This window comes from Alternaria ethzedia (genome assembly GCF_023757985.1).
Source record: "Alternaria ethzedia strain BMP 0044 chromosome Unknown scaffold_20, whole genome shotgun sequence".
NCBI lineage: Eukaryota > Fungi > Ascomycota > Dothideomycetes > Pleosporales > Pleosporaceae > Alternaria > Alternaria ethzedia.
In genome coordinates, this window is record NW_026056213.1 from 253,703 (window position 1) to 267,333 (window position 13,631).

General features: G+C 55.8%; 4 protein-coding genes across 4 annotated transcripts; all 4 read left to right on the forward strand.

Moving 5' to 3' along the window:
* Window positions 1-381: 381 nt before the first annotated feature.
* J4E87_007383 (uncharacterized protein) lies at window positions 382-2,684 on the forward strand (the record flags this gene model as incomplete). Its single annotated transcript, XM_049378979.1, has 2 exons — window positions 382-2,469; window positions 2,517-2,684. 2 exons carry the CDS (start codon window positions 382-384, stop codon window positions 2,682-2,684), a joined length of 2,256 nt encoding a protein of 751 aa, XP_049231249.1.
* Window positions 2,685-4,585: 1,901 nt separating this feature from the next.
* On the forward strand, window positions 4,586-6,903 carry GFA1 (glutamine--fructose-6-phosphate transaminase (isomerizing); the record flags this gene model as incomplete). Its single annotated transcript, XM_049378980.1, has 4 exons — window positions 4,586-4,590; window positions 4,672-4,742; window positions 4,842-5,073; window positions 5,130-6,903. The coding sequence occupies 4 exons, from the start codon at window positions 4,586-4,588 to the stop codon at window positions 6,901-6,903; spliced, it is 2,082 nt and encodes a 693-aa protein (XP_049231250.1).
* Window positions 6,904-7,361: 458 nt separating this feature from the next.
* On the forward strand, window positions 7,362-8,119 carry J4E87_007385 (uncharacterized protein; the record flags this gene model as incomplete). The annotated part of the gene is made up of 3 exons (XM_049378981.1): window positions 7,362-7,404; window positions 7,478-7,643; window positions 7,702-8,119. 3 exons carry the CDS (start codon window positions 7,362-7,364, stop codon window positions 8,117-8,119), a joined length of 627 nt encoding a protein of 208 aa, XP_049231251.1.
* A 1,034-nt stretch (window positions 8,120-9,153) lies between these two features.
* Window positions 9,154-13,101, forward strand: J4E87_007386 (uncharacterized protein; the record flags this gene model as incomplete). The annotated part of the gene is made up of 3 exons (XM_049378982.1): window positions 9,154-9,759; window positions 9,835-12,934; window positions 12,998-13,101. 3 exons carry the CDS (start codon window positions 9,154-9,156, stop codon window positions 13,099-13,101), a joined length of 3,810 nt encoding a protein of 1,269 aa, XP_049231252.1.
* Window positions 13,102-13,631: the final 530 nt, after the last annotated feature.

Below are 13,631 nucleotides of genomic sequence, written 5' to 3' on the forward strand. Positions count from 1 at the left end.
GCTTCACTTGGCGGCTTAGCGCTCGCTTCTCGGTGGAAAGATGCAGGGCTTCCAACGGTGTGACATGGTCATCCCGCGCGTGGGGCGCCACATCTCTCCGGCGAATCGACGGATGACCTCAACCTCTCGGCACAGGCCTCGAAGCAGCCCGACTCAGCTTTCCTTGCTTCTTCTGCGCGTCTCCCTCTTGTTGCTGTACAGTACGCGTAGCATCTCGAAGCCTCGCGGTATGTGTCCACTGGCCACGCCATCCATATAACTACCCGTAGCGTGTTTTATCGCTCAGCATTCCCTTTGCGACGTTAGACGCAGGTAGCCGAAGCTCGCGTTTCTTATCACAGAGTTCACTGCGGCTCCACAACACCACACACGCAGCCCAACATGTCGGGTGAGCGTTCGACATCGACGAACCCACAGGCGGTGCCGTCGTCGCGAGATTCTCGACGAAGTTCTCCCGATACGCAGTCTGTTCGTGCAGGCTCTATCGCGCGACGGGGCTCGCCCGTTCCTTCCCTTCCCAACGGCACGCCTGCCGTGCGCCAAATACCAACACCCTCCCAGACCCAGACGGCAAACTCGTCGTCGATACAGACACCGCTGCCTGGACGCGCAGATCCGCAGTCGTCGCTGCCCGGCCCAGCCGAGTCGAACCTCTCTTCAGCGCTGAAAGAGTCACTGGGCAATTCACCCCCACGGTTCGGCACACCTCCAATACGCCCACTGTCCCCCGCCCAAGACGCGCCTCCTCGTGGCCCGCCTAGCAACTACGGTTCCTTTGACGGCCGCGGTCGCTCGCCTGTGCCGTACGAAGACCCCGAGATCGTGCGCCGGCATCTGGTAGGCCACTATGCCTCACCAAGCAGGTCAAATCGTGGAAGAATAGGCGACGACGATGCCCAATCAACTGGAACGAGGCCCGAGGAAGACGAGGAGCAGTTTTCGAGCTTGCAACTCCAGGGCGGCGACATCACGCGACAAATTTACAGGTGGAGCGAGCAGCAGGCGGCGGAAGAGCAGGGCAAGTTGCAGCGCAGCAAGAGCTTCCACGGTTCGCGACGTCGTCCTGAAGACGAAGCACTCGACATCGACTCCATTCGCCAGCCTGGTGGCTTCAGACGAAACTACTTGCGCAGAGCCGCTGGGAGTCCCTCACCCGGCCCAGGCCCGTCTGGCTATGGAACAGTCCGACAGGCGCGCCCACCGCCGCAGGTCTTTACCAGCAACTTCTTGGAGTTCCTCACGTTATATGGCCACTTCGCCGGTGAATCTCTCGAAGAAGACGACGAGGTGTTGGGACCGGACGAATACTTCTCCTCCGATGCTCTGGATTCCGGCGCGCAGAGCGAAGACGAAGACCGCGAGTACGGCGAGTCGAGCGCACTGCTCACCCCTGGCAAGCGAAGAAAGCGCAAAGCGAAGAAAACCGGCACCGGCAGCCCCACAGGTGCAGCCATGCTGCTCCTCAAGTCGTTTGTTGGCACTGGTGTCTTGTTCCTGCCCCGAGCCTTCCTTAACGGCGGCATGCTCTTTTCCAATGTGGTACTCCTTGGTGTCGCGGGTCTCTCGTATGCCTGCTTTGTCTTGCTTGTCTCCACCCGGCTCGTGGTAGAGCACTCGTTCGGTGACATGGGCTTTCATCTCTACGGAAACTGGATGCGCAACATGATCAACTCTTCGCTTGTCATATCCCAGATCGGCTTCTCATCTGCCTACATCGTCTTTGTGTCTGAGAACCTGCAAGCCTTTGTTCTTGCAGTATCCAACTGCAAGACCTTCATCGACATCAAGTACATGATCATGATGCAGATGGTCATCTTCTTGCCGTTGTCGCTCTACCGCAACATCAACAACATTCAGAAGCTCGCATTGGTGGCAGATCTCTTCATCCTCATGGGTCTCGTATACCTGTACTACTACGATCTCTTCACCATCGTTGACCAGGGCGGTATCTCCGACATCGTCAACTTCAACGCCAAAGACTGGACGCTCTTCATCGGTACCGCCATCTTCACATTCGAAGGCATCGGTCTCATCATCCCTATCCAGACCGGCATGAAAGACCCGAAGAAGTTTCCCAAGGTCCTGGGAGGTGTCATGATTATCATCACTGTCATCTTCCTCAGCGCTGGAGCCCTTTCGTACGCAGCGTTTGGATCCAAGACGAAGACTGTGGTACTTCTCAACATGCCCCAGGATAACAGATTCGTCAACGGCGTTCAGTTTATCTACTCGCTCGCTATCTTGCTATCTACGCCACTACAGATCTACCCGGCAATCGAGATTACCAGCCAGCAGTTGTTCAGTAGGACAGGCAAGTACAACCCGTACGTCAAGTGGAAGAAGAACTTCTTCCGATTCTTCATGGTCTTGGTGTGCGCTTGCCTTGCTTGGGCTGGTGCCGGTGACTTGGACAAGTTTGTCAGTCTGGTAGGAAGCTTTGCCTGCATTCCGCTGGTCTTCATCTATCCTGTAAGCACATATCTTCCTCTGACTTGCTCATCGCTAACAATATGTAGCCCTTGCTCCATTACCGGGCTGTCGCGCGCACAACCACTGCACGTGTATTGGACGTACTGCTTTGCATCATCGGGGCGGTTGGCATGGTATATACCACAACTCTCACTGTCCAGAGCTGGATCCACGGAGGTGCTCCCAAGGCTCCCGGCTACTGTGACAGCCGGTAGTTGACGGTTCCCAATCGCAAATTACCTTGTTTCTCGTTTTGCATTGCATGTAGCATTTCAGCGATGTACATCAGCACTCATCTTTGGTTATCTCTCATCATAGAAGTTACGCTAGGCAGGTTTGGGTTCGGGCGCACTTTTTCGCGGTCTAGTCCACGTGCATGTTCGATGAGTAGAAGCGGCTAGGCTCGAGCTCTCACATAGTTGAATCATTGTAGAACTTGACTAGTCTCTCTTTTTGCTTTTCAATGTCAACTGCACTGTGACATAAGTGTGAAAACGTTGCATATGTGCTTGGGCGTGTTCAATGCTGTGATGTGTCCTTAAAACGGCAAGCAGCATCTGAAACGGGGTGAGGCAAATGGTGTGTTTATTTCTCCGAAGATGCAGCGGGGATACCTAGCTGCTGACCAGGGCCGCGATACGAAACGATACAATACTGGTGCAACCTTTGGCGAGTAGGATACGAAGTACATGCAGGGCGCGGAAAGACCGGAATGAGGAGTCGGCACGAATGCAACGGCACGACTGTTGTCAAGGCGTGCATGTGCGGCTGATGTTCGTATACGCCACTTACGGTGGGGTTTCAGATGCCGTGTTTGTGGTATGGATGGCAATTTAGAGGCGGTCAAGACAATCGAGCTGCTAAGGCATCCAGACGTTCCCAACGGACGCAGGCCAAAGGTTCTTGTCGGCACGCTTTCCTATAGTCGAGCTCACACCTGCAGAAAGGTAGACTAAGCTTTTCGCCAGAGCGGAACAAGCGCGCAGTAGCTACAAGGTGCTCACCGTTGTTCGACTTCAGATGCAGTTGAGCAGACGTACACGCCCCGAAGTCTCAGCTCCATCTTCCACGTTTGTGGTTCCAGTGCGTGATTCGTTGGCAGCATCGGCCACGGCGGGTTGAAGACATTCTCTGGCTCCTGTGAGGTGTGCGTTGTTGGCGCTCATGCGTGAAATGCAGACCTGCAGGGCCAGACGATATTGCTTCTCACCGTCTGATTCAGACAATACTGCACACGGTGGGGAGCACATTGCGGGTAAACCTGCGCCGTTAGTGGGACGGTTGGTGCAGCTAGCGACTGGGTTCCACCCATCTGCCATGATTTGTTTTGGCATATCGGTTTTCTCCAAGCTGTCGACCATATCAGCAGAAGATCACCAAACAGAGTTTACACGAGATGTCAAGTCGTGACGCACGGCGCTGGCTTCCCAATTCGGAGCCGTACCCGCGCTGACGTAGCGGATCCAAGATATTGAACGATGAAGCAGAATTAGAAACCTCTCCATAAGCACAGTTTTTGGGCGAGCTTGAGGCCTCGCATGCGGCGAATGCGGCGCCCGTCAGGACGCGAGTGGCATAGTGGCCGCGGTGTAGCATTGCGAAGAGAAGATTTCTGGCATCTTGACATGAAAATAGTCGAGGAACGGGCCTAGCGTTGCTATTTTGGAGGTGCTGCGCCTCTTGGTCCCTGAGAAACGCTGGATAGCGGGCGATCAGGTCAGGAACAGCAGCGGGGGCTATTGGCTGGCAGCATCGCGGAAGCCGATGGACCAGGATGATTCCGCGAGATATGACGAAATAGGGGACAGTGAGGGAGGGCGTGGCAGAGAGTCGCAGGGCTGCGAGGGCGAGATTCAAGGGTGGTAGAGCGGCGTCACAGACGGGTGCGATACGCTGCATTGGCGAGGCTAGCCAGGCCGGGTGGAGAAGGGCGTCGCTGGGGCATGCTCAGTGCTTGGCCCTGGAAGATATAAGTCAAACACACCACCGCTCTTTCTCTGCTCACACACCTGTCTGCTTCCCCCCGCACCCTACTTTCTTGCACACGCCCAATTGACTCCGACTGCCTTACAATCGCTTCCATTCATATTCAGCACCCTACTTTCGTTTCGTCGCCATGTGGTAAGTCCCCGCCGCCCCACTATGTGAAGCTGTGGCAGCTACAGCGAGGCTCTGGACACGGGCTAACGACGGTGTCTGCAGCGGTATCTTCGGCTACATCAACTACCTGGTGGAGAAGGACAGGAAGTACATTCTCGACACACTCATCAATGGTAAGCAATCCCGCAGCCGCTCCCCCAGACGCGCGTTCCACGGAGTCGGAAGTGGTTTGGTGGGGCTGGAGGGCGATCACTAACACGCTGTCCCCTCAGGTCTGCAACGTCTAGAGTACCGTGGTTACGACTCGGCCGGTCTTGCCATTGACGGCGACAAGAAGAATGAGGTCTACGCCGTCAAGGAGGTTGGCAAGGTCGCCTCGCTGAAGAAGCTCGTCGAGGAGCAGAACTTCGACCTCAACAAGGTCTTCGACTCGCACGCCGGTATCGCCCACACCCGATGGGCCACCCACGGTCCCCCATCGCGTGTCAACTGCCATCCCCACAGGTATGTCACGTCCACGTTCTTTGGACCACCCAGAGCACGCACTAACCGCCCACCAGGTCCGACCCCAACTGGGAGTTCTCCGTCGTCCACAATGGTATCATCACAAACTACAAGGAGCTCAAGACGCTGCTCGAGAGCAAGGGCTTCAAGTTCGAGACGGAGACCGACACCGAGGCTATTGCCAAACTCACAAAGTACATCTACACCGAGCACCCCGACCTGAGCTTCCCCTCGCTCGTCAAGGCCGTCATCAAGGAGCTCCAGGGTGCCTTTGGTCTTCTCCTCAAGTCCGTTCACTACCCACATGAGGTCGTTGCGGCCCGCAAGGGTTCTCCCCTCGTCATCGGTGTACGAACACAGAAGAAGATGAAGGTCGACTTCGTCGATGTCGAGTACAACGACGAGGGTGCTGCTCTCCCCGCTGAGAGCGCCTCGCACAACGTCGCGCTGAAGAAGTCCAACAACTTGCTCGCTCCCCCTGACAAGTCGCTCCTGCACCGATCGCAATCGCGCGCTTTCCTGTCCGACGACGGCGTCCCGATGCCCACCGAGTTCTTCCTCTCGTCCGACCCCTCCTCCATCGTCGAGCACACCAAGAAGGTCCTGTACCTCGAGGACGACGACATTGCACACATCCACGAGGGCTCCCTCAACATCCACCGTCTGCACAAGGATGACGGCTCGTCCAACGTCCGCACCATCCAGACTCTTGAGATCCAGCTTCAGGAGATCATGAAGGGCCGTTTCGACCACTTCATGCAGAAGGAGATTTTCGAGCAGCCCGAGTCCGTCGTCAACGCCATGCGTGGTCGCCTCGATGCTGTCAACAAGACGGTCACTCTTGGTGGTCTCCGTCAATACCTCTCTACCATCAGGCGATGCAGGAGAATCATCTTCGTTGCCTGCGGTACTTCGTACCACTCGTGCATGGCTGTCCGTGGTATCTTTGAGGAGCTCACTGAAATCCCCATTGCCGTTGAGCTGGCCTCCGATTTCCTTGACCGTCAGGCACCCGTCTTCCGTGACGACACGTGCGTCTTTGTCTCCCAGTCTGGTGAGACTGCCGATTCCCTGGGTGCTCTCCGCTACTGCTTGGAGCGCGGTGCCCTGACTGTCGGTATCGTTAACACCGTCGGTTCCTCCATCTCTCTCCTCACCCACTGCGGTGTGCACATCAACGCTGGTCCCGAGATCGGTGTTGCCTCCACCAAGGCCTACACCTCGCAATTCGTCTGCATGGTCATGTTCGCGCTCTCTCTCAGTGAGGACCGTGCATCCAAGCAGAAGAGGCGGGAGGAGATCATCGAGGGTCTCACCAAGATCTCGGACCAGTTCAAGGAGGTGCTCAAGCTCGACCAGCCCATCAAGAAGCTTTGCGAGAGGTTCAAGAACCAGAAGTCCCTGCTGCTTCTCGGCCGTGGCTCTCAGCACGCTACCGCGCTCGAGGGTGCTCTCAAGATCAAGGAGATTTCGTACCTTCACTGCGAGGCTGTCATGTCTGGTGAGCTCAAGCACGGTGTCTTGGCTCTGGTCGACGAGAACCTTCCTATCGTCATGATCCTTACCCGTGACGACATCTTCGCCAAGTCGCTCAACGCATACCAACAGGTCATTGCCCGTAGCGGACGACCAATCATCATCTGCAACGAGAACGACCCCGAGTTCCCTACCGACAAGACAGACAAGATCGAGGTGCCCAAGAACGTCGACGTTCTCCAGGGTCTCATCAACGTCGTTCCCCTGCAACTCATGTCCTACTGGATGGCGGTTGCCGAGGGTGTCAACGTTGATATGCCCCGTAACCTGGCCAAGTCGGTTACCGTCGAGTAGATGTATTATGGATATGGCGTTCTCTAGGATAGAGAAGCTGGTGTGATTTGGATTTGATTTACGATTGAAAGCTCTTGGATGTAGCTTATGTGTATGGCATGGAAACTTTTACGATATGTAGAACACGGAGCGATGCGATGCTCTGATTGAATGAACAAAATTTCAAACATGTCTGTCCCATTTCGTGACTGTCTTGATGGGTAAAATGGAGATTGCATTGCAATTAACGAGAGGCGTTTGAGGGAAGCTTACCCCTGCTCGCGATGACACCATTGCACGATGCGGGATCCCTGCCTTTCGGTTGCGGGGCGGCTCCCAATGTGGTGTGCTCAGCAGCTCGTTCCTGCATTCTTCAGCCCACCCCGTCGCCGTTCCCGCTCGACCTTCACTACAGCGACTCCACTGTTCCATCGCACCTTCCCAATCTACCTACAAACTTGCACACGCACAACGGCAACATGGCAACCATCAAAGGCCCCGGCGCCCCCAAGACGTACGATGGTAAGTAGGCAAGCAACCTCCGAGCAACCCCGCCCCCACCACCTCAACTGTGCGACTGACTGAAGCTGTGCAGGCTCCGCACTCCGCATTGGTATCATCCACGCACGCTGGAATACCAAGATCATCGATGCGCTGCTCGAGGGAACCAAGAGGAAGCTCAAGGAAGCGGGAGTCAAGGAGGAGAACATCGTCGTGCAGAGCGTGCCTGGGAGTTACGAGCTGCCCTATGCCGTCAAGCAGTATGTCTCCTCATATGACCTTGTAATCCGGGCACAAAGCTAACAGGCACTTCCACAGACTATACTCGGCCTCACAAATCCAATCCTCGTCCACAGGCGTCGTAGGCGCAGCAGCGGACCTCCTCGGCTCCACCTCGGACCTCACAGCGCTCACTGGAGCGTCGCAGTCCAAGACGTCCAACTCGCCCTTTGACGCGATAATCGCGATTGGCGTGTTGATCAAGGGAGAGACGATGCACTTCGAGTACATCTCGGAGGCGGTGAGCCATGGACTCATGCGCTTACAGCTCGACAACAACGTGCCCGTCATCTTTGGCCTGTTGACGCTGTTGAGCGATGAGCAGGGACTCATGAGAGCGGGGATTGGTGGCGCGGATGGCAAGAGCGGACACAATCATGGCGAGGACTGGGGGAGTGCCGCGGTGGAGTTGGGTGTCAAGAGACGGGGGTGGGTTGAGGGCAAGTTTGTGGACTAGGACGTGGTGTGAGGATACGGGGACACAAAGATCCAAGTGACTGGGCCACTACTAGGCTCTGGTTTGCATATGCTCATAGAAGGCATGCGTGTCCAAAATGGAATCACGCAGCTATGATATACCAGTGCTCGTACGAGCGCGTGGTCCTTCCACCACTCGCGGGATGTCGCATCTGAGAAGCAGCGTGTCGACTTCTGCCTGACGGAGCGTGGAGCGAGTAATGGTGCTTCCATTGTCCCATTCAATTCGCCCACTCCTCATCTGCAGCTTTGGTACTACAATACGTGCTCACGTGCTACATAGCCCTCTATCGTCCCACGTGCTTTTCAAACGCGTTTCCAGTATTGAATGGTGCTGTGCTGCGCTGGCCATGTCCTCGTGCGACTGCAGTGGGCTAGCGTAAGTGCATAGTGTACGCAAGGCGATCGCGATGACGCTTAGGCTGGAGGTATGCGGCTTGACAAGGTGGTGCGCGCGTGCGAGATCCAGTCCTGGGGCGGCAATTCCATGCAGGAGACGATGGCGGAGATTATGCGACCATGGTGGCCAAGGCTGGTCGCTGCAATGCACCAAAATTGTTGAGTGCAAGAGGGATGGTTGGTGGACGAGAGAAGCACTCTCCTTTTCCCGCCAGGGCCTTGGAAGACGCTAGTCCAGGCGCAGTGCCTCGCCTTGGAACCTCAGATTCCCTGGACGACGGCTCTTACTCACCACCAGCCCCATCTGTGCGAGCAGAGCGCTGTCGACCCCATCGCCCGGCCCATCTTTCCTCCCTGTCTTTCTCCCTTGCCTCCGCCGCCTGTCCCCGGGCGCCCCGACACGTCCTCACCGCGTGGTGCGCGTAGTCGATATCCCGTTCCTGGCCTGCAGCTGCATCGAGTACAGCAGCGCGCGGCGCCCCTACCCACGCCTCTTCTATCACACCCGGCTATACAGTGATGGCGGCAGCATACACGTGCTAATACAAGGTCGATCGATAGTGTGGTGGGCTTTTGCAGCGCAGCCATCAGAGACTGGGCTTCGACATCAAGTCCATGTCAGGCACGAGACGCGGCGAACGAGAAGACAGGTCTCTGCGGCGGGAAGCCTCTCGTCGCCCCGGCTCGTCTGCCCCCTCGCACGCAGCTTCGGCGGCCACAGCGACACCGGCAGCGGGTGAAACGCGCAGGAGCACGCGCAGGAACAAGTCGGATTCACCCAACAACGATGCGCAGCGCCCTAGCGAGCTGCTAGACGACGTTGACTCGGACGCCTCTGCTCCTACGCCCGCCTCGTCCACTTTCTCCGCGCCTTCCACCATGTCGCGTTCTGGCCAAAATATTTCTCTCCACGCCCTCACACCCTTGACCAGCTCAGACTCGTCTCCGCCGGGCAAGCTGCCCAGTCCGCGCTCTTCCAAGCTCTCGCATGAGACGATGCACACAACCTCGTCCTCTACACACGCGGCGCCATCGAGCGCGCCCAACAATGTCGCCGATACCATCACCCCCATAAACACGCCGCCCGAGACGCGCATCTCCGTCTTCCCAGCCGACGGCGTGCTGGGACAACGCTCCACCTACGACGCACAACTTGACCCCAAGCTCGATAAAAAGGCGCGAGGAAGGGGAACGGCCAAATACACCACAATACTGGACAAGGTACGTGAAGGTTGCAAATACATACATAGATGTGGTCGCCCTGTGACGCTAAGGCTAACTTAACTTGTGTTACAGGGCGACCCATCTCCTCCTCCCGATCCACGCCTCGCCATTGCCGGCTACACCACTGGCAACTATGTCATCAAGACATCCTTTACGGGCGCTCCCAAATCAAAGCTCCGGATAGCGCCATACGTCGCTAAGCCCTACTCTTTTGATCAACGCATATCATGCGGACCAGGGCCTGCAACCCAAGTCGTAGTGACGGGCTTCGATCCCTTGACACCAGACGCGCAATTGCGTGGTTTCTTCTCCACTTATGGCCAAGTAGAGACGCTCCGCAACCAAGTACATCCCGATAACGGCAGCCCACTTGGGATATGTCTGGTCAAGTTTCGCGACACCCCACCAACGCGCGGAGTACCTGGCATCAAAGCAACCACCTCAGCAAAGCGAGCTGAGCGCGAAGGCACAAATCAGCGCATTGCGCAGCACACGATCAGGGTGAAATCTGATCGCGAGGGCCGGAGATGCCAGAAACTCATGGATATGGCGGTGCAGCAGACCCGGAAAGAGGAGGAGAAACAGCGTGCCAAGCTCGCAGCGAAGACTACGAGCGTTGCGGCACCAGCTACACCGGGAGCCTTTGATCTGCCGGCAAACGTTCCCAAAGGCCCATCTGGCAAGGGCGCGCGTCCGCCAATCCCGATCCCCCGAGAACCCTTGACAAGGAAAGCCGCACTCTCCTTCCTGATCGAACGCGAACCGGTCAAGCCTACGCTGAAACGGAAGCCTTATATCTTCATCGCACACGCATACGTACCCGTCCTCAGCACAACCGTCGAACATCTCAAGAAGCGGTTAAAGAACTTTCGGTGGGCTTCGGTGCGATGCGACCAGACGGGTTACTATGTGACTTTCGAAGAGTCGAAGCGTGGTGAAGACGAGGCCGTTCGATGTTACAAGGAATGTCACATGCAGGCTCTATTCACCTACGTTATGAACATGGAGTGCAACCAATACGGCGACCCGAACTATGAGCGGAGTCCCAGCCCAGAGCGCGTGGTAGCCGACAAGAAGCGGAAGGCCATCGAAGAGCGGATAGAACATGAAGAGGCGGAAGATCTTGAGTGGGAAAAGAAGCAGCGGGCAGACTCGCTGGATCCTGTACGAGCCGCTTTGGACGTGCTCAAACAGGAGCTCCAAGAGAAGCTTCTTGGTGACATTAAGACGAAATTGGCCGCGCCCACTATACTGGAACTCCTGGAACCGGATCTTCATGTGGAAAAGCGTCGCAAGTTCAATGTTCCGGCTCCGCCTACAAAGGAAGAGGTTGTTCGACCACCCGCACTTCTCGCCCCAGGATTCGACGCCTTTGGAGCTGGTACACCAAAGGGCCGCAATGGTGGTTTTGGTGGCCGCAACGCACGCAGGTCGCTGGGTGTATTTGATCCCAGCACCAGGCGTGGTAAGAAACCTCCGAAGGTTGTCAATGCATTTGCGGACGAACGAAGGAAGGCATCTGCGCCTAAACCCCGTGTTGCCCGTGGGCTGCATCGCCAGATGATTGAGATGTTCGAGCCGGAGGAGTCGGATGATGAGAGTCGCAGCCAACTCACTCGCGGTACTGAGGAGCAAGAGAGCCGACCCATCAGCCGTGCTCCTTCCACGGACGTTGAAGAGGAGGTGGAAGAGTCGTCGAGAGCTCACCGCGCTAAACGGCGCCGTATCGAAACGGGCTGGGGCGAAGACAGTGACGAGGAGATGGACGATTCGCATGCAAGGAGTTTGCTTGCTCATTGCATTCACAAGGACCCAGAGAACATGGCCGAGAAAGAGCTGGAGCAAGTACTCGCAATTCTTCCTCGTTCGTCGCCTATTTGGAAGAAGGCAGACAAAGCACTCAAAGGGTTCAGGAGGTTACGGAAAATTGAGCAAGAGGCTGATGCAATCTTTGGGGTGGAAGCAAGCCCGATTGACAAACTTGAACCTGAAGTCGTCATCACCCATGATGACGAAGCACTCAAGCCCATCGAGACTACTGAACTGCCAGAGACGCTCACGACACTCAAGAAGAAAGCTGCCACCAAGCCCAAGAAGAAGACCAAGAAGCAGCTCGAAGAGGAGGCCAAGGCTGCTAAGGTCGAGGTCACGGAGATCGAGACGCCTGCGGAAGAGGAGATTGCTGAAGCGAAAGAAGTCAAGGAGGTCATCGAAGAGGTCGTGGTTGAGGAGTCGACGCCGGAAGACGACGAGCGGGCCTCTTCTGTGTTCTGGGGCGTGTCCTCGGTTGAGCCTCGTAAGACTGTTGAGGATGACCTCAGTGTTGTAATGGACATTGACGGTTGGCAACACATGCTCAAAGACGACGAAGATCTCCGTCACCTCAAGGCTGCCATGGAGTCCATCAGTGCAGCCAAGATTGGCGATGCACAATCCTGGGCATGGAAACAAAAGTCTATCAAGCATCTCAACCGCAACGGCGAGGAGGGTGTCTCGCGTACGGAAACCAAGATCGAAGGGTACTACGTTCCCAACGCGACTGGCTCGGCTCGTACGGAGGGTGTCAAGAAGATTCGTGAGTCTGAAAAGTCGAAGTACCTCCCTCATCGTATCCGCGTCCAGAAGGAGCGCGAAGAGCGCCAGCGCCGCGCTAAGCAAGAAGAGCGAAGTATCGTCTCTGTTGAAGGCTTCAAGTTCCAGACCAGTTCCAACAAGACATCCACCGCCAATTCGCGTGCCAACCGCGCCAACAACCGTCGCATGGTCAACGATATCAACATATCCAAGAACATGTCCGGCGCTGAAGGCGATGCCCTCCGTTTCAACCAGTTGAAGAAGCGCAAGAAGCTAGTCAAGTTCGACCGTTCCGCCATCCATAACTGGGGTCTTTACGCCCAAGAGCCCATCGCCGTCAACGACATGATTATCGAGTACGTGGGTGAAAAAGTTCGACAACGCGTTGCCGATCTCAGGGAAGCCAAGTACGACATGCAAGGTGTTGGATCGAGTTACCTATTCCGCATTGACGAAGACACGGTCATCGACGCAACCAAGATGGGAGGCATTGCAAGATTCATCAATCATTCTTGCACGCCAAACTGCACGGCCAAGATTATTCGCGTCGACAACACGAAGCGTATCGTCATCTACGCGCTGCGGGATATCAACTCTGGTAAGCACAGCTCCTTTTTCCGGGCAATCCATGCCACTGAACATCTACTAACAATGTTTCCAGATGAGGAACTCACGTACGACTACAAATTCGAGCGTGAAATGGACGCTACGGATCGTATTCCCTGTCTCTGTGGTTCTATCGGCTGCAAGGGCTTCCTCAACTAGTCAGCTTCGCATGGCCTCAGCTCCGCTTCGGCTCCCTTGGTACATTATCTTTGCGCCGGCTTTCCTTCAACATCACACTTTTGCAGTGCTACATCGCTGCTTCTTTTGTTTCAACACCTACACTTGGCAGGGAGCGAAAAAAAAGGCGGCTCATCCCCATATGCACATGAAGCTAGGCTTCATCTTGGATTCGGGACTGGAAGAAGAGGGAAATCTTGCATTGCATGGCGTTTTTCAGTGGCTACATATTATCACCATCTTCCTGGCACCCCTCTCTTCCTTTGAGAGAAAGGGCGCGAATGTATCATTTTTCTTATCCGACTAAAAGAATGGGCGAAGGGTGGGTGGGCGGCACTTGCCCTTGACTTTATCGATGGGTTTGAGTCAGTCGGGTCACATTTTTGGCATTGTATCTGGTGTTTTATCGCTTCATCTTTTTTCACTACGCTCAAAATCACCATTTGTACTATTTTAACATCTCTACGAAGAAGAGGCGTCGAGGGAAGAGTGGTAGAAAACTCATGGTATGT